Below are 25,635 nucleotides of genomic sequence, written 5' to 3' on the forward strand. Positions count from 1 at the left end.
ATCAAAGAATAAAACCGTCTAAGAATTAGATGAGAAATGAGGATCAAGATTGGGGATTATATGTATAAAATCATCCACGCTACCTATCAGGATGACCGTGCATGCATACATTTGACAAATTCGTGTATCAATTTGCACGTTTTGCTAATTCACTCTAAAATACCTCTTGAGATGGAAAACTAGCTTTTGAAAGTGCTACTCCCTCCGATCCAAATTATAAGTCGTTTTGGGTCTTAGAAATGACTTATACTTTGAGACGGAATGGAGTAACAAATTGGCACGTGGATAAGATAGCATTTCTAAATAATAAAGCAATACTAAAACTAGTTTTTTCAGGAATCGGAACTAGTTAGATGTAAGTTTTCTTTTAAAGCAAGTTAGAGAGAGAGGTAATGCTCTGAAAAAAAAATTCTCCACCTCAAACCCCGAAATCAAGCACCTAGGTGGCAAGGGTTTTAGCCGCCCGAGCCCAAGTCGGCTCTTCCCCGTTCCCCAACCCTTCTCTCCATTGGCGGCGGCGGCGCCATATTGCCTCATTCCCCCATGTCCTCCTCCAGTTGATGCTCCCCGCCCCAGCTCCGACCGCCGCGGCTGTCTCTCCCGCCACATCCTCTCCGCTTCCCGCCGTAACCCCCCAAACCCTAGCCGCATCGCCCCTCATGTGGCGCCGCCTCCCCGCCCGCCGCCTCGCATCCGCCCTCCTCTCCTCCTCCCCACTCCCGCGCGCCGCTGCCCCGCACGCTCCTCTCGAGCGTCGTCTCCTCCCCGCGGCCTCTGGTCTCCTCCCGTCCCCGCGCCTGCCCCCGTGGCAGCAGGACCCGCGGTGGTTCGCCTCCTCCTCCGCCGCTGCCGAGGCGGTGTCATCGGAGGAGGCCGAGGAGCTACACCACGCGCTCGAGATCGTTCGGACGCAGCCGAATCAGAATCAACCTCCTCCACCGATGGAGGAGCAGCGGGCATCCGGGAGAGACCACCGTGACCGGCATCGGCGGAACAGGCGCGGGCAGCAGGCGCAAGTGGCGGCGGAGGAGCACGGAATGACTTACCACAAATACGCCTCCCTGCGTCGCCGGCAGATCCGCGTCGAGACGGAGGCGTGGGAGCAGGCCGCAAAGGAGTACCGCGAGCTCCTCACGGACATGTGCGAGCAGAAGCTTGCACCCAATCTGCCCTATATCAAGTCGCTCTTCCTAGGATGGTTTGAGCCGCTGCGGGACCAGATCGCCGCCGAGCAGGAGCTCGTGGCGAACCGCGGGTCCCGGGCCTCACATGGACCCTACTTCAACATGCTCCCAGCAGATATGATGGCTGTCATCACCATGCACAAGCTCATGGGGCTGCTCATGACTGGCAGTGGGGACGGGAGTGTTCGAGTCATTCAGGCGGCGTGTCAGATTGGCGAGGCTATTGAGCATGAGGTGTGCAATTGTTTCTTAGAGGCCACTTCTTGTTTCTTTGCTTACAGTTGTACAATTACATTCCAAAACTAGTCTTTGTCTCAGGGATTAGCGAATGCCTCTTCTTATTGTTACTGTAAGGTCCATGAACATTGGTAGAGGTTGACTGCTTTTATACCATTGAAGTAATCTAGCTAGGCACCACTGGGAAGTAATATTGTTTCAATTAATGTATGATTATATCCACCATAGATAATTTGTGTAACAGTAGTGGGTGTGAAGACAAGCCTTCCACTTTAATATATAAATATAAGTGAAAGAGGTGTTAAAAAGTGCAATACTTAACTAACTGGATTAACTGGATAGTTGTTGTGTACTATTGCTTCTTGGATTGATTTAAGGGTAGTGTCATTGCTATGCTGATATGCTAGTAATTTGTTGGAAAACATGATAGTCTGGCAACTTCATATTCTCTGCTTGAACTCACCTTGTTAAGTTTATAGCAATCTAATGGTGTTAATCCACCTATTTGGTTGGCAACATTTTCTGTTATGGTATCAGTTGCCGATAAACCATCATGTATTGTTTCTTTTCATCCTTCATTAGGTTCGAATCCACAGATTTCTAGAGAAGACAAGGAAAAAAAGCAACAAAGAAAAGGAAAATGAAGAAGAAATTTTTGACTCGGATATTGCCAAAGAACAACAGCGTCTAAGAAAGAAAGTCACTGATCTGATGAAAAAGCAAAAGCTAAGGCAAGTAAGGAAGATAGTGAAGAATCAAGATGATTCCAGGCCATGGGGTCAAGATGCTCATGCGAAAGTATGAATCCCGCGTTAGATATTTGACCTCATCTGTCGTTTTACTCTCAGCTGCAGTTTTGACTTACGACATTTTCTATTGTCCTTTGCTTTTCTGCAGGTTGGCAGTCGTTTGATTGAGCTATTTATTGAAACAGCCCATATACAGCCACCTGCTAGCCAGTCATCAGATGGTCTGCCTGACATCCGCCCTGCTTTCAGACATGAAATGAGAACGGTGCCTAAAGAACAACAGTAATAATGTTATCTTGTTTTCATTTACTCTAAGATTGACTCCTGATGCAACATTTCCATATATCTGTACTGCCACTGGATTAACCCTCTGGTTTAGCTAGGAAATGCTTTGATTAGATAACTTTTAGTGAAATTGACTGCTCATATTCTTCTATATGCTATTTATTGAAATAATTTGTGGCACCTTTTAGAAACTATGCTTAGCGTACATGTGCTGAAAGGCAATCAAAGATTATTTGGGCAGCCTGCTGTAAAATGCTGGTGATATGCTAGTTTAGACTATTTTTCATTGAATTTCAGAGCTGTATTGAAACATACAGCACCAACTTAGTTTTTTTTGGGGCATACACCAACTTAGTTTTTTTTTTTTTGGGCATACACCAACTTAGTTGTAAAGACAACTAGCTTAATACATTCTTGTCCTAAAAGTAGTTTGCTACTTCGTCCTAATATATATTTATATCTTGTCTTTTATTTGAACAGGAAACATAGTCGCAGATATGGTGTGATCAAGTGTGATCCACTGGTTCGGCAAGGCCTAGATAGAACAGTTAGTTGACCTTTCTACATGTCTTGATTTTTACTGGAATGCTTCTCCTAGTTTTTCATTCCTTGATCACGTAATGGAGCATGTTTTTCCTTGTCAGGCAAAACACATGGTCATTCCATACATGCCTATGTTGATTCCCCCAATCTGTTGGACAGGGTTCGTATTTGCTGCCTTTTTTCTCTAACATTCTCTTGGTAAATATGATGCATCTTAACAAATTTTGACGGTTTGGAACTTTGTATTTTATTAAGTGATGCTGCTTATATATTGATATTGATGAGTAGTATATCCTTATTCGGTAGAACAATCACCTTTTGATTAGTTCAGGATGTGGTCCTGGTTCATGCCATTATTTCTATCACTCTGAATATGTAGTGAATTTATTCCTATCTTTTAGTAACATTATGCTTCTTATTTCTGCAAACTGTAAGCTATCTACTGACTGTTTGGTACTCCTTTTTTTTTCCCAGATATGATAAGGGAGCACACCTGTTTTTACCATCCTATGTGATGCGCACACATGGTGCTCGGCAGCAGAGGGAGGCTGTTAAAAGGGCTCCAAGGGAACAAATGCAATCAGTTTTTGAGGTACAATCTACTGTTTCTGACTTGTGCAGATTAGATGAATATTATCGTGTGAAGAATACTTTCCTAAATTCATTTAGCTGCTTATGTACATTTCAATTTTTATTTATGCTGAGTGTAGCATGGACCTTATGTATATAGCTTCCTTTTGTATTTGGCCCATGAATTCAGTGTATAGCTTACACAGTTTAAGAGCCAGTGGTCCTGAATACGTGACCTAGATAACACAATTATAAGAAAGCAACAATTATGAGCTATCTTGGGTCCACATCATAGGACGGTGGAGCCTAGACGTGACGCCCTTCATTTTGGGTTAACCAGTTGGTGCATAAAATTCGATAATTATGCAATCTGTATCTCAGGTTTCATTCTTCGATGTCTTGTTGGTTTCAGGCCTTGAATACTCTTGGGAGCACGAAGTGGAGGGTTAACAAAAGAGTTCTTAGTATCATTGACAGAATATGGTCAAGTGGTGGCCGGCTTGCTGACCTGGTTGATCGCACTGATGTGAGTTGCCATTTAATTTGTCATGAGATTGTGTTATGACCTGATTTGATAGTGCTGGATAGTTTTGAATCTAAGCTGACATGTTTTATATACTCAGGTTCCATTACCTGAGAAGCCTGACACTGAAGATGAAACTGTGCTAAAGAAGTGGAGGTGGCACACGAGGTCAGTTAAGAAGGGAAACAGTGAAAGGCATTCTCAGAGATGTGATGTTGAACTGAAACTTGCTGTAAGAGACTATAAGGGGTATTGCTATTGTTATCCATTGAGGTGCCACAATCTATTCTAATGCACACATATTGGTTGCAGGTTGCTCGAAAAATGAAGGATGAGGAGGGATTTTACTATCCACACAACCTTGATTTTAGAGGTCGTGCTTACCCAATGCATCCTTACCTGAACCACTTGGGTTCAGATCTTTGTCGAGGGGTTTTGGAGTTTGCTGAAGGTCGTCCACTTGGCGAGTCAGGCTTGCGCTGGCTGAAGATACACCTAGCAAATTTGTATGCTGGTGGTGTTGATAAGTTATCATATGCTGGCCGAATTGCATTTGCTGAGAATCACTTGGAGGAAATATTTGATTCTGCTGATAGGCCTTTAGAAGGCAAACGATGGTGGCTTGGGGCTGAAGATCCGTTCCAGTGCCTGGCAGTATGCATGAATCTTACTGAAGCTTTAAGAAGCCCGTCTCCAGAAGCAACGATATCACATATTCCTGTGCACCAGGTATATATATTGTCTTCAAGCGATCATTTTCCTTCTCAATTCTTTGTAGAGAAACTAAAGGATCATCTGTCTGTCTTTTACTCTAGTATTTGATCTTTTAGAACGAATCTACGCAACATAGGAATAGAGTGAACAGTTGAGTACTATATTCATTCATATTATCTGAGTTCCTGATAGAAAATTAGTTGATCATACTCCTTGTGTGACACGCATGTTTGCCTTCGATTTGGTAGGGCTCATGTACCCCAATGTGTATTGAATATGCTTATTTGTATGGATAAATTCAGATATGACGCTGAGCATATGACATTTACAATGGTCCATGGTTGATTACCATGTTCAAACATTAGCATCGGCTGTACTTGTATGTGGCCAGAACTCAATTGATATATGCTTTTCTTTTTCTTAGGATGGTTCTTGTAATGGCCTTCAGCACTATGCAGCTCTTGGAAGGGATAAGGTTAGTTTGTGCCTGAATGATTAAGTTTCTCTTGTTAAGATTGTTTTTGTTGCTACATGTAACTATCTGTCTAATTATGTATATCGGAGTTTAGTAACATTTTTATGAAAATTTTCCTAGTTGGGAGCTATTGCTGTCAACTTAGTTGCTGGAGAGAAGCCTGCAGATGTTTACTCAGGAATAGCTACCAGGTATGCTTTTTATGTGTCAGGTGCATGTGGTAGTCTTGATTTGCTTTCAGAACATGTAGCATCTTATATGCTGCACCAGTGCACCACACCCTATTGACCCATCTATTCTGTGCGGTCATATGGATCCCAGAAACCGTTTTGTGCAACAATTGTAAATCGTGAAGTACTAGAGTTTCCTAAAATGCTTTAGAGTTTCCTAAAATGCTTTAGAAAATTTTGGGAGAACATTGGAATTGATGGTCAGGCTAGAAAAGGTCTCAATTCCGTCATCATTTTGGGAGCTTGGTGTATATGGAATCATCGGAACCGTTGTGTGTTCGATGGAATTCAACCGAGCCTAAATGAGATCCTGGCTCCTGGCTTCAGTAAGAGATGAACTGCAACTTTGGAGTTTGGCCGGAGCTCGAGGAATATCCCGTCTCCTCGCTCTAGAGCCAGCCAATGTGTGAGCTCCTAGTTACAGGTCCCGGGTCATGCATTTAACAAGTGTGAGAGAGATTCTGTATAAAGTAAAAGGGTATGAGTGTGTGTGGTGTTGTATGGGGCTCTAAAACCCCTCCTTTATCCTTCTTAATATAATGATACGCAGCTCTCCTGCATGTTCGAGAAAAAAAATGCTTTAGAAAATGAAAGGGCCAAACACACATTTAGCTTTAATTGATTTGTCTTAATATTCCCTGTCCAAAGCCATCGATGAGCGCAGGCACCAAATACCAGCTACTTTTAGTTTGTAGACATATTATAGATTATTCCTGATTGTCTGAGTTGCAATTGACCTTGGTAATTCATGGCCTTCCATGATATACTGCAAAGCATGATGGCTTGGTGTCATCTGGTGCCCAGGGGGGCACCTGGGTTGCTTTTTTTGAAACATCCATTTAACCTCCAGACTTTTTGAACTATTATTTTTGGAGTCTCATTACGAAATATCCTACATGTTTAAAATTGATAGTGTTATGTGTCCTTGTAAGATTGTTGTGATGCTTCTTTATAGTCTTAATTGCCAACATTACATGTTTACTGCATGAAATATTGTCCAAATACTGATTTTGTGTTCACTAATGTCATCTTGATCCAACATTTGACTAGTTTAATTTTATTATTTTGTATTCATGATGGTGAATCTATTGTGCTACAGGGTGGTGGAAATTATGCGGAGGGATTCACAAAAGGATCCTTCTACAGATCCTGATGCAGCTCGTGCTCGTCTGATACTTGATCAGGTGTTCCTTTTTTGTCAGTATCTTTTTACTTTTTATTTCTTACTATAAGATAGATAAGGTGAACTTAGAAAGTTGAAGAATTTTTGAAAAAACAAGTTACACGCTTATATGGGCACTAAAGCTGGAACTGTTGAGGCCTGATATGATCTATAGGTGTATTAATGCTAAATCAGCTAGGTAGGCTAGGGGCATGTTTGGTTGCTAGCCACAATTTGCCACACTTCACCTTAAGCAAGTGTGTCAAGCCACAAAATGCGTGCCTAAGAAATTTGAAGCAACACTTAGTAATATATTATGCCTTTTATGGATTGGTGCAAAACCTAGCTGATATATTGAGCTTAATTTGAGGCTAATCTGATACATTACTTCGTGGAGCCCTCATATCTGTTTTTCTACTCCCTCGAGTCATTAGATTGTGACATGTAGACATAACAGTAGACATAGTCCCTGAAGTGCAAATTCAATCACCATTACAATCGTAATATATTTATAAAAAGTTGCAATAATATGAAAGTGCCTTTTGAGACAAATATACAAATATCCTTTTTGTGTGTCTAGTATAATTATAAACTATATTTGATAGTATACTCATTGGCAATACAACTCTTTGTTTTTTGAAAAATGTGAATTGAGGGGGTTTTCAGATTATAAGTGATGCACATTTGGTAGTATACCAAATAATTTTGTTAGTTCCATAGACAATAATTGGAAGCTATTAGTTTGGTGCTTACGTTTTATTTTCAATGGCTAAATTGAATCCAGGTGGATAGAAAATTGGTGAAGCAAACTGTGATGACATCTGTGTATGGCGTCACTTATGTTGGAGCACGTGAACAAATTAAAAGAAGACTGAAAGAGAGGGGAGTCATTGCTGATGATGCGGAATTATTTGGTGCATCATGTTATGCTGCTAAGGTGGAAGTTCACCCAGTGAAATTGTTTATTTTCTATCTGCTGTTTCTCTAAACCCCCCCTTTTTTCCTTATTGTCCTTGATAGGTTACCCTGACAGCACTTGGTGAGATGTTCCAAGCTGCCCGTAGTATCATGAACTGGCTTGGTGACTGTGCCAAGGTACAAGCTATAGTATCATATTTTGCTTTTAACACTGAATCATAATTTGATGTGGTTCCATGCCACATTACACTCCACAGTACCCATTTCAGTACCATGTTTGGGTAGCTTCAGTGTCTCAATGCATAGAAATCTAACATTTTGTAGTTTTTAACTGCAATTGTGGAAGGTTGTGAGAAATTGTATTCTGGGATTGAATTTTATGTTGTAGAAAATTTAGTCCACTATATGAAACCTAGGACTGTTTTCATTGACTAAATATTTATCGATTGTTTGTATTTAACATATTGTGTATGCTGTGATATATATATTTTGTTTTAAGAATACACCAATGAGATGGGTTTCCTTTTATATTAACAGCAGCAAAAGTAATAAAAAAATTTGGAACACTTGCACGCCAAAACCTGGGTGGTTGTGGGTGTGCAATGTCTATTCGCTGAAAATAGCTGGGTGAGGCCAACTTATGGGATTATAGAAAGCTGGGTGGTTACTTGTAAAAAGCTGGAGTATAAGTTGTCCTGTTTGGATCAGCTAGAGCTTTCTTTAGCAGATCTTTATTATCTCTATCTGACTAGCTGATCCAAACAGGGCCTTGTAAGGCTTATACGAATTGTGAATAAAAACAAACCTGTCTTAAGGATTTATACTTCACAAGGCAAATCACTCTCAATCAGCACTCAGTCAAGCCCAGGCACTTTATTTGGTTGTAATGTTGAATTGTTATTTCTGCTGTTTATAAGGGAGTTCTCCTGATATACAACTGTGCCAACTTATTTTTGCTGTACAGGTAATTGCTTGTGAAAATGAACCAGTGAAATGGACAACCCCTCTTGGGCTTCCAGTTGTTCAACCATATCGCAAACTAGGGAGGCATCTTGTAAGTGTTCCAGTACAATTGTTTCAATTCATGATCTCTGCCTCTTCTTTCAACATACCTTGATAGTCATTTGTTTATATAAGACCTTGATATTGATGTTTGCTTTGCAGATTAAGACGTCGCTACAGGTTCTGACCCTTCAGAGGGAGACTGATAAGGTATACTACTAATGGTCAAATGTCTTTGCATTGGCTCATTGCAGACTTCCTTTTTTTGTGGGTGAAACAAGGTCCTTTGCCTACCAGTTGCTGATTGACATGTCCATCGTGATGGCATAAAAAAGTGGCTTTTCTAGTGTCAGAAAGGCCTTACTGTAGAACATGTTGGTCCATTTTGGTCATCCAAATTTCATGGCACATCATCTCTCATCTTCTACTAGAGTTATGGCTATATGGAGATATAGAATGGCATTTTGAAGCATCTCTATATCATTTTTGATAGTCAGCCCAGCTGCTTTATTGGTTTCTGGCCTACTACTAGTATTAAGGGTCCCTTTTCTTTTCATCCAACAGTCCTATAAGTTTTCTGGATACATGGGAACTGCAAGAAACAATGAACTAGTTTCTATAGCTCTCCGTTTCAATTTACAGATGCAGTAGGGGTGGTGCTGTTCATAACTGTATCTCTCACTTCTTTTTTGCATCAAAATTTAACTGTTTTTATACATTTTCTTGGTTTTTGTGGGGATATTCTTCCAAAAGCTTTACCCCCGCTTTATTTGGCCCAGCTATATATATCATGGACTCTGGTTTAAATTTGTTCGAACCCTTGGGATTTGACCAAAGCGCTTCGCTGTATCATGGATTTATCCCAAGCTATATTTAAATCATCAGTGATAGTTTAGTGAAACAATTAGTTGAGATTCTTGTGCATAGATTTAGTGGATCTTAGTGGTTTGGTTATTGAATTATGTGATCTATTTGCCATCTTGCTCATCAAATTACGTTCTCTTTTTTGTATAATTTTTAATCAAGTACTTAATGAATCATTCAACTAGGTTATGGTGAAGCGGCAGAGAACAGCTTTCCCTCCAAACTTTGTGCATTCCCTTGACGGTTCTCATATGATGATGACCGCTGTTGCTTGCAAAAGGCAAGGCCTGAACTTTGCAGGTTAGTTGTTTGGTAGGCCCTTTGCAAGTCATTTGATGTTAGAAGTGAGTTATTATTAATGTTTTTTTCTAAATCTGTGCAGGAGTTCATGATTCTTATTGGACCCATGCTTGTGATGTTGATACAATGAACAAAATACTCCGGGAGAAGTTTGTGGAACTCTATGATACACCTATTTTGGAAAATGTATGTATCTCCTATCCCAGCTGTTAGCAGAGATTGATCAATCATTATCTTGTGTTAGAGTTAGCTGTTTGAAAATTCACCAACTTCATTTATGAGTGACAAGCTATCAGTTTTTAACAAAAGCACGTTTGATGCAGCTGTTGGAGAGTTTCGAGAAATCTTTCCCTAAGTTAAAATTCCCACCATTGCCAGAGAGGGGAGACTTTGATATGAAGGATGTCCTTGAGTCTCCGTATTTTTTCAACTAGCACAATTATGATGACATTGCATGGTCCCCACACTCTGCTGCCTATTTACAGCCTTGGACCCATCCTGAGTTTTTGAGTACAGAACCCAAACCTTCTACTGGCTGATGGGTACCATCTTCAAGACATCATGCATAACATATATCCCAAAGAGTGGCTTTGCAGAAGTATATAGAAGATATTCTCGCTGAGCTGCACAATTGGATACTTCGAGCACAGGCACAAGGCAAGGCATTATTGTTGCCTTGAAGTAGTCAAAAACAGATATGCTCAGGAGGTTTGCAGTTATGCGAACAGCAAAGCCAAATAAAAAGTGGAAACTGTTGCCAAGAGGCTCAATGAGGGGAGTTTTGCTGTGTTCGGACAGTAGTGTCCTTTTTTGATCTCGCATTCCCTCTCTTTTGATCTCACAGGCTTACGCATAGCAAAGTCACTTACTGATCCTGTAAATGTAATTATGTAGTTTTTGGCCTCCACTAATATATTTATTTTTCTTGTTCTTGAACTATAGAGGGATATTCTGCTGAGCGGAACACGTCTTGGCTGGTGCTGACGAAAGATTATTTCATAGCTAATTTTGTAGTTGTAAGATAATAATTTAATAATAAAGAGTTAAAGAGTGGTTTCCTCTCCATTTTAGGTGCGCATAAAGTTCAGAAGCTTTTTATATTTCTTTATTGTCTTGAAGTTCTTTTAATACTTATAATCCCATTGATGAAATCAGTATAATTAAACCTGTATTTTTTTGTTCATTTGTTTGGCTAGTTTCCTTAAATTGTACAGGCTCCGACTTGGCCCAATACTGTGGCGGGTTCTTATGTCGCATGCAGATTTGAAGATGTAACATTATACCAGTAAATCTTAATGACAGATGATTATGATATGAGTGCGAAAGGAATATTTGCAAACTGTAAGTTATCATTTGAAGATGCCTGTAAAATGTACGGCATCAATTGAGGATATAGCAATTTGCACAATTAAGAACGATATTTGAATACAGAATCCCCTGCGAGGCCGCTAGTGGGCGAGCATTTGCTGCTATCCGCTGACAAGGAATACACTCTCTCGCCGTGTAATTTTTCTCCTGCACGAATCTGCGTAGGCTGTATGCGAATGCGAAGGCAATCAGGTCTGTTTGGATCCTAGTACGAAGATTTGGATACCAGATTGGAGGACTGTATGGATTAATTGTAGATTAATTTATTTATGGTTAGAGCTCATTAGCTCTAATTAGTCCTCATTAGCCCATGTTTATAATTCATTAACACAAATAGGGCTAATGAGCCTATCCAAACGGAGTCTCAATCTGCCAACAGTAGCATTGTAGGCATGACAACGTGATATAAGAAGCTACCATTTTCTCCTTGAGTCAACTTCGTAGTGAGCTAACGACAACAATCATAGCTGTGCAAAGTGCTGGGCTCCCCATCGAAGTCAACAACCAAAAAGAAAAATGCATCAAAAGTCTAGACTAATTCAATAGAATCTTTGGATTCAGTTCATCCCAAAACAACTTTGAGCAGAATCGATTTTAACACAATTTTTCAACTTGTCTGAACAAAAACTCTTAACAAATTCCAAAGAAACTTATGGTTCAGCTACGTTTAAATAGATTTGAAGAGACTTTGAACCGATTAACTAAACACTTTCAGTTTGATTCAGAAGAACTTTTGTACAAAACATTTCAATTTCATGAACGACAATTGTGCCTGATTTCCATAAACTTTCAATCAATAACTTTCAAGTGGATCTGAAGAGACTTTCAACGGATTTCAAGTGGACCTGAAGAGACTTTCAACGGATTAACCATTCAGGACTGTTTGGATGCTAGGGCTAATTTTTAGTCTTGAGATTTGATGGCAAATAGAAGGACTGAATATGGATTAATTGTATGCTAGTTGGCATAGATAACGGCTAATAGTTAAGAACTCATTACTCCTAATTACTCCATGTTTAGTCAGGTATTTGTGAGGGGCCATAATGTGGTGTGCCGGTGTGGCCCATGCTTGATCTGTGGGATGGATTTAGCCAGCATGGAGCAAGTATAGCCAAAGGTGCTAGGGCAACGCCGACCAGGTCTTAATTGGGATCCATTTATTATATATAGGCTTATATGTGTATTATAAGTTTAAATACCAGTTTAATTTGAACACAAATCTAAATTCAAATATCACCCAAAACCAAAGAAGATCAAACCCGAGCATGTCCTTCATGTTCAAATATTTTAAATGCACCAATTTTAAATACTAGATACTGAAGAGATAGAAGCATGTTGACTTACGTTTAGTTTTAAATTCATGATTTCACACAATTCAAACAAAAAAAATTAAAATACAGGATTTTTTTACATTAACATTCCACATAAAATTTTGGGATGGAAGTCCGCTCTCCTTTGGTGCTGATCTAAGTCTTTGGGCGTGGGGCAAGGATCTTCATTGGGCTCTGCCTGTGGCTGCTTCCTTTAATTTGGTCACCTCCGGGTGCAGGACCCCACGGGCACCACTGCTGCCTCTGTTGGTTGCTGGCTTGACAGCCCCCCGTGCCCATCTATGCGGCTCCTGTAGCGATTGCTATAGCGGGTCGCAGCCTAGCTAATCTTGTTGCGCCGATGGCACAAATGTGGCGGTGGCCACTAGCAATCGTCATGGCTTTCAGTGGTGGTACTCTTCGAGCATGGCGGGGTCTCGTGCTATGCTTCATGGGTGGTAGAGAGAAGAGCGTTGGACCTAAATACCGCAAAATACTACCCATCCGATCCGCCAAGGTCCATGCGCCCCCGCACCGCAGTCTTGGCCAAGGCACCGTAGACCAGTGTGTTCAGGGGATGCCAATGCACGTATTGTACACCATCAAAATCCAAATAAACGAAGCTAAATGATGCTAAAGAATAGTAGCAATGTATTGATCGGCATGACCATTTTTACAAAATAAATTGAAACATATTTTGCTGTTCACAATTGTTACAGAAGTGGTTCAGTTTCAAGATGGTGCTACCTACTATCCGAAGGTAAAAAAAAAAATACTAGATCAACCTAGGAGGAGTTTGACCATTTTTCCATTAAGTCAAGATGAAGAAATAGGATCCTAATTTAAGTTAGAGGAGACTCGAACCTAGTTGGTCAGAGCACACGACCACACCTTCCACCCTAACTAGTTGAGCTAGGCCCACCAATTGTTACTGAAGGTATGAACTGAGTAGTAGTTTGACTGGTTAGGGGGCGTTCACCTCCCACCCTAACTAGTTGAGCTAGGCCCACCCAATTGTTACTGAAGGTATAAACTGAGTAGTAGTTTGACTGGTTAGGGGATGTTTGGTTCCAGCGGCTTATTTTTAGCACTTGTCACATCGAATGTTTAGGATACTAATTAGGAGTATTAAACGTAGACTATTTACAAAACCTATTACACATATAGAGGCTAAACGGCGAGACGAATCTATTAAACCTAATTAGTTCATGCAGTAAATATTTGCTAATGATGGATTAATTAGGCTTAATAGATTTGTCTTGCCGTTTAGCCTCCATCTGTGCAATTAGTTTATAATTAATTCATATTTAGTCCTCCTAATTAGCCTCCGAATATTCGATGTGACATGGATTAAACTTTAGCTCGAGGAACCAAACATCCTTCAGTTTCCTATCTGCGGATCCTGCACATCCTAATTTGAGTTTTAGTCTCAGGCAGTGGTTAGCGGTGCTTGCATTTTCTAAAATTTATTCCATTGTCTTTTTTACGAAAGATACAAATCATTGTTTAGTGTGTCGTCACTGTGACTCGGTCAAAGCTGACAGATGGTAAACATTTTCACGTGTCACTATCGTGAGTTATTAGGGGGTAATAATCCTTCACAGATGACGGGCCTGACAAATTTCAACTTTTTTGACGACGAATTGCAGGCGTAAAATGAAAATGCCCATGTCCCTCCCACTTAATTGATTGGCAGAGCATTTTCATAGTCCAATGAAGGAGTTGAGCTGTTTCTCGACGTGTAATTTCATTCGAAGGGCTGACAACCCTCTGGTTCATTTTCTATTTCAATTCCTATTATTTCGAAATACCTCAAATCCTAATTTTTAAACTTGAAATTGTGGGAGTTGAAAAATGCCCAAACTGAACGAGATATATATAGCCATGTCACGGTTGTACCCAAATCCATACCTGGCGATCTGAACTCTGAAACCAGCCAGCGCTAGCACCTCTTGGGGTTAGGCCCCGTCGAGGACTCGCATCTAGCGGTGAGGCCGGAATGTTTATTAGATCGAGTCAATTAACTTAAGGCAAGGTAAAGATTAGCGGATCGGCTACAAGTTGACCATCTGCCCACCTTGCCATAGACTTGCGCCACCTCCACGTCAATTTTTGAGTCGTTGCTCCATGGTCGGAAGGGGCAATGGACCCTACCATGGTGGCTTCAGATCTGACTACATTCGTCCCTGTCTCTCAACATCAAGGCCATGAGGCGCTAGCAATTGACGAGGCGATTTTGAGTGCGACTTCGACAACAACCTAGATCACACGCTCCGACGTGATCCTGACCCGCTCTGTTGCCGGCCACTCGGCCACGGCGTCCACGCCAAGCTGGTGACGCTCCGGTCTCCGGTGGCCACAAGCAAATCGACGGTTAGTCGCTTCGGTGCCATCGACCACCAAATTTCCCATTAGGGGTAAGCGCCGCTTATAAACCCTTGTTCGGGATCGATCTTGTGCGCATCACATCTTACTGCATGCGACACACCTGTTGTTCCCCCTGTTCTGTCACCATGCCTATGATCGAAGGTGGAAGTCGGGGAAATCCGGAGGCCAGTGTTGCTGACCTGTTGAAGAACTTGAATCTGACTGCAGAGGAGGTGGTTGTGTTCAGCGACAAGGAAGATGATGATGGTGTCTGTGTTGTGGAGTGGGCTATAGTCGGCAAGGTGCTATTGCTGGCAACGCTGCATGCCACAACGATCCACCGCACAATGAAGTCGGCATGGGGGAATCCCTACGGCATGAAGATTAGGTCGATCGGGGAGAAGGAAGAAAACCTCTTTGTGGTAGAGTTTGGATCCAAGCAAGATATGGAGTGGGCGCTGGGTGGGTCACCATGGTTTGTGGGAAAGCATACACTAATCCTACAGATTTACGATGAGAGTATAAAGCCCTCGGATATCAGGTTTGATCGCATGGAAATCTGGACCTGGATCTTGAATCTTCCGCTGGGGTGGATGAATTGCCACCGTGGGGAACGGGTGATGGGACTGATCGGAGAGGTGAAGAAGATGGACGTTGACTCGGATGGAAGGGCCAATGGCCCTTTCCTTCGAGCCTGTGTGGCCATCATGTGTCAAAAGCAGTGAGAAGGGGGTTTTGTTGGAGACAAAGAGAGATGAGGAACCGGAGTAGTTTGACATGCAATATGAAAAACTTCCTTTCTACTGCTTGTCATGTGGTGTCATGGGACACTCTCATCGGGAGTGTGATAAGCCTGTCATTCATAACTCGCTTGGCAAACTACCATATGATGCTAAGCTCAAAGCCCTAGATGTGAAAAAGAAGAAGCTACAGAGTTTTTCAAATGCAACAACGGGAATCTTTTGGGAGTGGCTCATCATGGACCTCCAAACAATCGTGGGGCTCAGCGACTAGGTCAGATGAATGCCGCTCTACTGACCCGAGGGGAGGCTTGGCTCGAGAGGAGGGTGAGAAGATTACCTCACCGTGAAAGGCAACCGAAGTTGATGCTGGTAAGGATGCGACGCAGACGGTAAAAATCACGGGCCAACAACTTTTTCAAGCCAAGAATAGAGACACGCAAATCATGGCGAGGAAGAGGAAATAGAAGGGCTCAGATCCTGGTTCATCGTCCCAAACACCGGACCTCAACCTAGACACTTTGGCATTAGTCCCGGAAGGATCGGTGACCACGCAGGTGAGCCAGCTAGATGGGAAGGTGGATAGTGGTGGTGCTACTGCTTTAGATGAATTGACAAAGAAGCAGAAAAGGTCATACACTCAACAAAATGCAAGATCGGTAGCGGCTGCGAGTGGCAGTCCTTGCCGGGCACAATCAAACTCATCTTCTGAACTGCTAGGGTCTGGGATAGCCCGAGGCAGTTCAAGAAGTCCGTATATTTTATACAGCTACATCAACCCAGTGATGGTGTTTCTTTCAAAGATGAGATTGTTTGATGATAGTGTGGAGAGGCTGAAGAAATCCTTTAGCTTTCCTAATGGGGTGGGAGTTGGTAGCTATGGCCGGGGGCGGGGGGGGGGGGGGGGTCGCTTTCCTCTGGACACATGAGGTTTGTGTAAAACTACAAAGCTATGATAAGCTTCACATAGATGTGGCTGTTGTGGACCAAGATTCTGGTATGGAACGCTGGCACTTCATTGATTTTTATGGTGAGGCGAGAAGGGAGATGAGATATAGGAGTTGGGACCTATTGCACTACCTGAGCAGCCAAAGCTATGCCCCTGGATATGTGCTGGGGACTTCAACAAAGTTCTTGATGCTCAGGAGCAGTTTGGCGGGGTGATGAGACCTGAAAGGCAGATGGATGGGTTTCGTGATGCTGTTAGTGCATGTGTTTTTTCTGATCTTGGTTTCATTGGATTGCCATACACGTGGGACAACCGTCAGCAGGGTGATCACAATATAAAGGTTTGCCTGGATAGAGCCTTTGCAGATGCAGCCTTTTTTGACATGTTCAAGGATATTAAGCTGTGGCATGTGCAAACAATAGAATCTGATCATTGCTGTTGGATAATAGAATGCTCCTGTTATAGGAGAAACAAAGGTAGTAGGAGGAGGGGTTATAAGTACGAAAACATGTGTGTTGAGACCCTTCTTATATGAAGCTAGTGGAGGAGAATTGGGGTGATCCAGGTGATGTCCAGGACCTAAACTAATTGCAGACTATGTTGGGGTGGATGCAAAGTTCGTTCCATGAGTGGGAGCACTCAGTGTTTGGTTCTATCAAACAGGAGCTTACGAGATTGGTGGTGGGAGTCCCGGTGGCAAATCTTTTGGAAAGATATCAGCGTACTCCTGCAAAATGTTAGCAACTGCAGGGGGAATATCCAAAGATGGTGCATCATCAAGTGAAACGAGCACACTAGAGCATATAAGGGCATAGCATGGCAAAGGAGCATCGCGTAACTCATCAAAATCAGCACGTGTGGCAAGCAAAACAGGAGCATTCAACTTGATTTCAGAATTAACAGATGGCGATGCGTCAGGAACTTGAGGATGAGCGGAGTCAATCCACACATACAGGGCCATCACGACAGGAGAGACAACTCATGTCAAGAATTTTAGAATTGCTAGCCAGAGAAGAGATCATGGAGAAGCAACGCTCAAGAATATCCTGGCTAAAGGATGGAGACCAGAACACACAACTGTTCCAGGCGAAATCAAAGGAGCGAGCAAGATGCAATCAGATCAGTGCTCTGCATTCATCTGACGATGCGCTGGTTACGGGCCAGAAGGAGATTGAGGATATGGCTACTGCTTTCTATAAGGAGTTGTTCACGGCTCAGTCGGTTTCGGCCCTAGAAGTGGTTTTAAACCATGTATCGGCTCGGGTAACTGAAGAGATGAATGTGGACCTGGAGAAACCATATACAACCCAGGAGGTGGAACATGCTCTTTTCATGATGGGAGCCAATAAGGCCCCTGGACCTGATGGGTTTACAGCAGGTTTCTACTAGAACCATTGGAATGTTGTTAGCACAAGCATCACAAATGATGTTCTGAACTTTTTGAATGGAGGGTAGATGCCTGAGGTAATTAACTAGACAACTATTGTGCTGATTCCAAAGATTAAGAATCCGCAGGATCTCAAGAACTTTAGACCTATTTCTCTTTGTAATGTCATTTATAAGTTGTGTTCGAAAGTGCTTGCTAATAGACTGCGGGTGTTCCTAGATGAGATTATTTCTGCAGAGCAGAGCGCGTTTGTTCCCGGACAGCTGATTACGGAGCGGGCGGCAGATGAGGAGGCACGGAGCGGACGGCCGAGGCGGGGAGGAGAGGAGGGGCGAGGCGGAGGGGGCTGGGCCGGCGGGGAGGAGAGGAGGCGCGGGGCGGCCGACGGAGCTTTTTTTTTTCAAAAACTCTTTTGTCCCGGTTGGGAGTACCAACCGGGATAAAAGTTGACCTTTAATCCTGGGTGATAACCCAGGACTAAAGGAACCCCCCTTTCGCCTCGATTATTTTATCCCGGATGGCTTTTCGGTAGATTTGAGACCTACCAACCGGGATAAAAGCTGAGTTCTACCAGTGGACCACTGGGGCCCATGATAGAGGGGCCAAACTGTCAGTATGTGCAGAAAGAATCCTACTCACGTTGCTAGGCTTCCTGCAGTCCCGCGCGGCTGCGCGCGATGCGAACGGTAGGCCGCCGTGGCAATAGAGGAAATGTGAGTCAGGAGGCTAAGAGGCAAGAACACAATTATAACTGAATGACTGAATCATCATTCGCGCGGCCGCCGAACATCTCTCCTGCATGCGCCCCTCGCCACTCCCAGGGCTCGGGCTCCCCGGCCACTAACACCTGACAATATGACGGTTGCACGGGGTGCTCTTTTATTTTGCGGTTCTTTTAGCTTGTATTGACATTGTTCTTCAAAAATTAAATATCTATCATTAGTACTATTATCTCCTTTATTATGAAAAACTATTTAGTCTAAAAGGTTAATAATATCTAGTTCGCTTGAGGGTCAACGTGTCTTACTTTCCCCAGCAATCAAATACTACCTCACCTTAAGTAGAAGGTAGGCAAAGCACATACAACCAACAAAATCAAGAAGCACTGCATTCACATAGCTTAAGGTCATGTATGGGCATTTGACTACAAGCTTTAATACGATCAACTTTAAAGTGGGTATTAGAGGGAGCTAATGGACATGATTTCTTCCTTCTCCAATCTCCCGCATAGAGCTAGTTTGAGTCCTAAGCAACATGAATGTTGCACCTTGGGCTTGACTTACGACACAGTCTAGGTGTCCACCGGATCTCTTCGACATCTTTAAGGGGATGGAAGAGGAGGAGGTCACTCAGCGAGACGAGGCCTTGCCGTTGGTGGGTGCTACCAATCGGAGTGACAAGGACCAACTGGAAGAAGGAATAGGGAATAGAGTAGGGGGCCAAGCTAGAGAGGTTAAAGAAGGTTGTGGACAAGGCGATGCCGTTGGAGGTCGGCCACTTCATGCCTCTAGTGACGCACCAATAGTATATGGGTAGGGGACATTATATTGATGGAAGGTGCCAACGGAGAAGAAGATGTTGGTGCCTTGGGGATGTGACGTGTGGTGGGCCAACTGATTTCAAGATAGAAATCGGCTAACCTATCTGAAGGAAGTCTTGACCATTGGTAGCAAACAGGTTTACAATCCAATTTACACATCATATCCTCCGTGAAGTAAAAAAGATTTATTATTTATCAAATTATTTGCTTTTGAATTTACACCATTTCCCTTTCAAATTTTAAATATGCAAATACATCCGAACGTTCACTATATTATGTGGATACTAGTACTCCTCTGCTACTTGTTAGACATCGTTACTTCTTTGGTATCGATACTTCTTTGGTATGTGTCAGACAAGTATCGACCATTATTTTGAAACTTTGCAAACACTTCTTTAATCTTTTTTGACAAGTTCAAATCCTTTTTTTTGAAACATAATACACCTTAAAAACCTAACAACCTCGTTCTACTTATAAAACACATTCTCTACTTCCATCTCACTAGTTGCCGTTGATAATAGAGGTAGTGATTTATCCTTCCTTGCTAACACATTGCCGCCGTAACATTGCCACCAATGGGGGTGAATTATTTTTATCAATAATGAACTAACCATATAACTTGCTAATTAATTTTTATTTTAGATATTTATACTTTATCTTGATATTAGTGTTTTTAGAAAAATAACATATCAAACTATCAACATATTACATATCCATATCGGGGTACATGAGCAACATAGAGTTCAGAACCAGTCAAGTTACTCTCTACCTTGAGGTGGACTATGAGGAATAAACTAGTGCGTAACTAAACTGGTCAACCTCCTGGGGAATCTTCAAGAGTTAGGATCTGTTTGGCACAGCTCTACCTTATGCAAAAATGGCGGCTCTATCTTGTCTGGTGAAGTGGTTGTTTTGGCTCTGGCTCATCTTGTTGAGAAAACATTTGATAAAATGGCTTCTTTTGACTTTTAGAAGAGATAGAAGAGATCAAATTTCCATACTACCCTTGTTTTTTCTTTTTTTTCTTTTTCTCTTCCTATTTTTTCTCTTCCCTTCGTATTCCTTCTTTTATTTTTTATTATTTATTTTTTCTATTTCCTTCGCATCTTTATCTCTTTAGCCTATCTCTTTCCATTCCTTTCCTCGTTATACCGCATCCCGCCGCTCAGGCCTACCCAACATCTTCGTCGTGCTCCGCATCGCTCTCCATGACCCCATCCCGCTGCTCGCGCCTACCCCAGGCTAGTGTCCTGCCATTCCTCTGACCCCATGCCTTCGCCCCACCGTCCTCCGTCCCGGCGGAGCCTCTTCTCCAAGCCCTGCGCCCCAGCTGCCTTTTGACCCCGCGCCTCCGCCCCGCCATCCTTCGCGCTAGCAATGCCCCTTCTCCAACTCCTGCACCCTAGCCGCCCTCCTACCTCGTGCTCCAATGGCCAAGCAGGGCCACCATCCTCGTCGCTCGGTCGCATCCCAGCAGCCTGCTCCGTCCTCAACCGTAGTTCTTCCCAACCGTGTCGTTGTTGTTGTTATGGTTGAGGGGTAGTTGTGGGACACAATAACAAAAGGAGGGGACGAGCGGGGGGAAGCCACAATTTTCGGCTCTCTCACGCAGTGCAAGCTGACGAGGGGCTTCTCCCTAGCTTCATGGCCGAAGCCGTTTTGTGTTCCACCATTTGGCATAGCTTCATTAGAAGCCACTATTGAAGCCACTTGATGAGCTGTGCCAAAGAGGCACTTAATGGATCAGGTTTTTGACTATGTAGTGGTACCCCATCGATTCTTATACAGTACTATTGGAGATACCCGTGCCAAAAGCATGGGTTTAGAAAAAAAATAATTTTGATTGAAATGTATGATTTATAATATCAAATACACACATGATAAATACATAAAGCTATTATTATTTATTGATCAAAGATGTCCCAAACAAAATAACATTTAAATTGTCAATCGTCCGATAGGGGAATGCTAGGTTATTATATAGATGGAGGAAGAGGAATGCTAGAATAAAAAAGACCCAATTCTGTTATCAATGAATTGACTAACATGGCGCCAAACAAATATAATTCCCTTATTCTATATGGTTGAAGTAAACTACGATATGTCAAACTAACAAAACCTACCTCTACTACTATGTCAACCTCAGATCCATAAGGTTGTGCCATAACAACTTAAAGAGACACGAAAGTAGCATGTAGAAACAAATAACGCAAATGTCACTCTTTCAAGAGTGGGCTGTGGGACGAATTTGGCTTGGGAGGGGCAGGGTCAACAAGCACCTTAAATAAACAAGATAGAGACAGGAAAGGAAAGTACCCATGCTTCAATCAATCAATTTGATCAATAGGGTTATTCAAATTTGTTGGGTATTTTAACGAATGCGAATAAATCCGCAAGTGCACGGATACTGTTGTAGCTTTCACCTCAGAGTATTCTAAGGGTATGGAATTCAAGGGACCGTGTGCAAATTAACTCCTAGTCTAGTCAGTCCAAGGATACACCAAGATAGGTGGCGAGGGTAGAGAGGATTCCTAAGGTAGAACTATAGGTGAGTTAAAGGTCGATCTATCGGGTCAAATACTCGCTTTGGGCACCAGCTTACCCCTGATTTAGTCAGGCGCCTCCGGCCTATAGCTCTACTCTATATCCGAACGTGGAGGATTACAAAGGACCAATAGGGCTGTCACCACCTATGACCTACCTCTAGTAGCCCGTGGGATATAAGGCAAACGAATGATAACCCTTAGCCTAGACACCACGTCTACACTATTGATTACTACCATAGTCTAACTATGTCTAATATCCCGTAGCAAACTATGGCACTCTGTATAAATATAGAGTGACGAACCCACAAGTAATAGAATTGATCTCACTCAAATATAAGCACTACTAGTGTATACTATATCAAGGTCTAAAGACACACATGAGAGCATACAAGCCTATATTATGATAGCAAGGGTATATGACTAGCATACAAGCATATAAGTCAAGCATATAAACATAGCAAGGATATAAGACTACTCATGCATCAAAGAACCAAGTATAACACTATAAGAAGGAATCATGAATTCGAACTTACTTTACTCAAAGGAAGCCAACATCCGTAGAGGTACAAGTTGAGAGGAGAGTACCGACACCTAATCACTCCTCCCGAACTACCCCTCACTCTCCCCCTACTCTAAGCAGTAGCTAGGCAGCGCTTCGCCTTTGCAGTGGAGCACTAAATCTACTCTTGAGTAGTGTGTGGAGAAGTGAAGCCTCCTCCTCTATTTACAGTGCTCCAAGGTCGGCATGGGCATGGAATATTTGAGGGAATCAACCATAACGGACGAAGGGAAGGACTCAGCGAGCGACATGTGGTGGCTGGAGATGAATAGTGCCAGAGGTAGTTCGGCTAAACTAGGGGTTCGGTCGACCCCTCGTAACCGCCTCTGAAAACCGTCTTTGGCTGGGTGGCTGTCAGGTGGGTCCCAATTGGGTATGGGGTGTTTGGCAGTGAATGTAGTTGGTTTATTCCTGTTTGTGGGCCCTTCAATCCCTATGCTTGCTCCTGATTGGTTGAGAGTGTGTTTCCTTGCTCCTTGAGGTGTGTTTTCTCTCTTAATGAACCTGCATACAAATATTCACCAACTCTTGTGGAATTTCTTAGTAATAACTCCTACCACTACTGTTGATGCTCGTCTTTTATGTATTTATGCAGGAGTTGACGGCTTAGATTTGGTACTTAAGAGCCGTAAACAGACTTATAATTAGAAATGTTTTATTATAATTGGAAGGGACTCGACCTGATTGGTGATCTTATTTTTTCGGATTGACCGCGATCGATCGTTGATCAATCAATCAATTTGATTGGTGGGACAATGGGCTCGTAATTGGAAGTGGTTCGACGTAATAGGAAGAGACTCGATTTATTGGTGATCTAATTGTTTTGGATTAATTGTGATTGATTGTCAATCAATCAATTTGATTGGTGGGAACTATGGACTCGTAATTGGAAGGGTTTCGATGTAATTGGAAGGGACTTAGTGTGATTAGTGATTTGATTATTCTGGATTGACCATGATTGATTGTTTGGCTTTTATTGGAAGGTCCTCACCTGAATGAATTGTTCATGATTTACCATACAAAAGTTCATAAATATTAGACGTGGTAGAGTGGCAATATGCAACGGATGCTAGGAATATTTGGTCTCCCCCCTCCCCTTGGTTGTCCATTTTACCTTATTTTGCCCTAACAGGTGGATCCTTTGTGAGATGTACATGGGTATAACTCTCGGTGGGAATTAACCTTAATTCCATCGCTCTTTATTATATAGTACTTGCAAATATGCTAGTGCATTGCGACAGAAGTAAAAATTTCTGACACGTCTGTTGGCCAAAATACATGGCAAAAAACTTAGCTAATTCCGCCACCATGAAAGCTGCACCGCTGGCCACTAAGATTCATTGATGCTGCAGGACCCGAAAGGCAAGTTGGTATAATTAATGACTGATAAATTTGCAAGCGCACGGATACCGTTGTAGCTTTCACCTTAGAGTATTTCAAGGGTATCGAATCCAAGGGAACATGTGGGTACTAACTCCTAGTATAGTTGGTCCAAGGACACACCAACATAGCTGGTGGGGGTAGAGAGGATTCCTAAAGATAGCTCTATAGGTGATTTTAAGGTTGACCCCTCGGGTTAGAATACTCGCTTCGGGCACTAGCTTACCCTGAATGAGTCTAGCGCCTCCGGCCAATGGCTCTACGCTATATCCAAACGTGGAGGATTATGAAGGACCAATTGGGCTGTCACCACCTACGGCCTACCTCTGTGGCCTGTGGGTTATAAGGAAAATGAAGGATAACCCTTAGCCTATACACCACGTCTACTCTACTGATTAATACTGCAGTCTAACTAAGGCTGACATCTCGTAGCGAACGAACAACACTCCATATAAATACAGAGCGAGGAACCCGTGAGTAAGAGAATTGATCTCACTCAACTGTAAGAACTACTATAAGAAAGGAATCACAAATACGAACTTACTTAAAATGAAGGAAGCCAGCATCCGTAGAGGTACAAGCTTGGAGAAGGGTTCTGACAGGCCCGACACTTCCTCAAACTATCCCTCACTCTCTTTCTACTCTAAGCACTAGCTAGGAAGCACTCCGCCTTTGCAATGAAGCTCTACACTCCTCTTGAGTGGTGTTGGTGGTGTGTCCTCAAATGAGACCCCTCCCCTTTTATTTATAGGCACTTGGGGGTCGGTTCCCGAGGGCAATTTCCTGGGAATCTTCCTTAACCGCCATTGCAAGGTCGGTAATTGGCGACACATGGCGACTGGAGGCGAACGGGCCTACCATGGGTTTGGCCGAACCGAGGGTTCGACCGACCCTTGGTAACCTCCTCTGGCAACTGCCTTTGGCTGGGTGGCTGCCAGGTGGGTCCTCACTTGGGTACAGGGTGTTTTGCGGTGAATCTTGTCAGTTTACTCCCATTTGTGGGCCCTTCAATCTGTGTGCTTGCTCCTAATTGGTTGAGAGTGTGTTTCCTTGCTCTTGAGGTGTGTTTTCTCCTATAATGGACCTGCATACCAATATTCACCAACACTTGTGGAATTCGTTAGTAATAACTCCTACCACTACTATTAATGCTCATCTTTTATGTGTTTATGCAGGAGTTGATGGTGTAGATTTGGTACTTAAGAGCCATCAACAACACCCCCACACTTAGCCTTTGCTCGTCCTTGAGTGAAGGAGAAAGGACTAAGGTGAAACATGACTTCCAAAGGTATGAAGCGAGCATAAGAGATATTCCAAACCATACCTTAAACTTGTGAACTTTGAAGTGTCTATCATACCATCTTGGGTAGTTTAAGCATGGAACAGTCTTGAATCAAATCACTTCTACTCCTCGTGTCAAGTAGCTTGGGATTTTTCAATTAGTTTTCAAAATAAACCTTGCTTAGCTCCTCGTTTGATTCTCTCAGATTGCTCAATGTGTATATGTCCTCACCAAGGTATTAGACTTGCCTTTCTTCATCCTACTTCTAATGATGTCTATATGTGAAGCTCAAGGTAGGGTATGAAGGATAAGGCATACTTGTATCACATATATTGCAATGTCAAAAACCAGATCCAAGGAGAAAAGCAAGTCATACAATCAGATCAAGATGTGCACCTATATGGGAAGGGTGCCATGAAGTCAATGCCCCATACGTCAAATAATTCTATCT

General features: G+C 42.6%; 1 protein-coding gene across 1 annotated transcript; it reads left to right on the top strand.

The window, feature by feature from the left end:
• The first annotated feature begins 464 nt into the window (after positions 1 to 464).
• On the top strand, positions 465 to 10,821 carry LOC117844777 (DNA-directed RNA polymerase 1B, mitochondrial). Its single transcript, XM_034725563.2, has 19 exons — positions 465 to 1,418; positions 2,004 to 2,219; positions 2,319 to 2,452; positions 2,936 to 3,002; positions 3,100 to 3,158; positions 3,473 to 3,590; positions 3,981 to 4,094; positions 4,192 to 4,323; positions 4,404 to 4,820; positions 5,230 to 5,280; positions 5,401 to 5,471; positions 6,610 to 6,694; positions 7,457 to 7,609; positions 7,693 to 7,767; positions 8,555 to 8,644; positions 8,755 to 8,802; positions 9,642 to 9,756; positions 9,839 to 9,942; positions 10,080 to 10,821. Exons 1-19 carry the CDS (start codon positions 561 to 563, stop codon positions 10,188 to 10,190), a joined length of 3,018 nt encoding a protein of 1,005 aa, XP_034581454.1. The 5' UTR covers positions 465 to 560; the 3' UTR covers positions 10,191 to 10,821.
• Positions 10,822 to 25,635: the final 14,814 nt, after the last annotated feature.

The sequence above is a fragment of the Setaria viridis genome, chromosome 2, assembly GCF_005286985.2.
Source record: "Setaria viridis chromosome 2, Setaria_viridis_v4.0, whole genome shotgun sequence".
In the NCBI taxonomy this organism is placed as follows: Eukaryota; Viridiplantae; Streptophyta; class Magnoliopsida; order Poales; family Poaceae; genus Setaria; species Setaria viridis.

What these genes read in the sequence shown, in the direction of transcription:
- LOC117844777 (XM_034725563.2), top strand. Translation starts at nt 561, where the DNA reads ATGCTCCCCGCCCCAGCTCCGACCGCCGCGGCTGTCTCTCCCGCCACA. An exon ending in AAATGCAATCAGTTTTTGAG is followed by an intron (nt 3,591 to 3,980) that starts GTACAATCTACT and finishes TGTTGGTTTCAG; the next exon opens with GCCTTGAATACTCTTGGGAG. An exon ending in TTCAGAGGGAGACTGATAAG is followed by an intron (nt 8,803 to 9,641) that starts GTATACTACTAA and finishes TCATTCAACTAG; the next exon opens with GTTATGGTGAAGCGGCAGAG.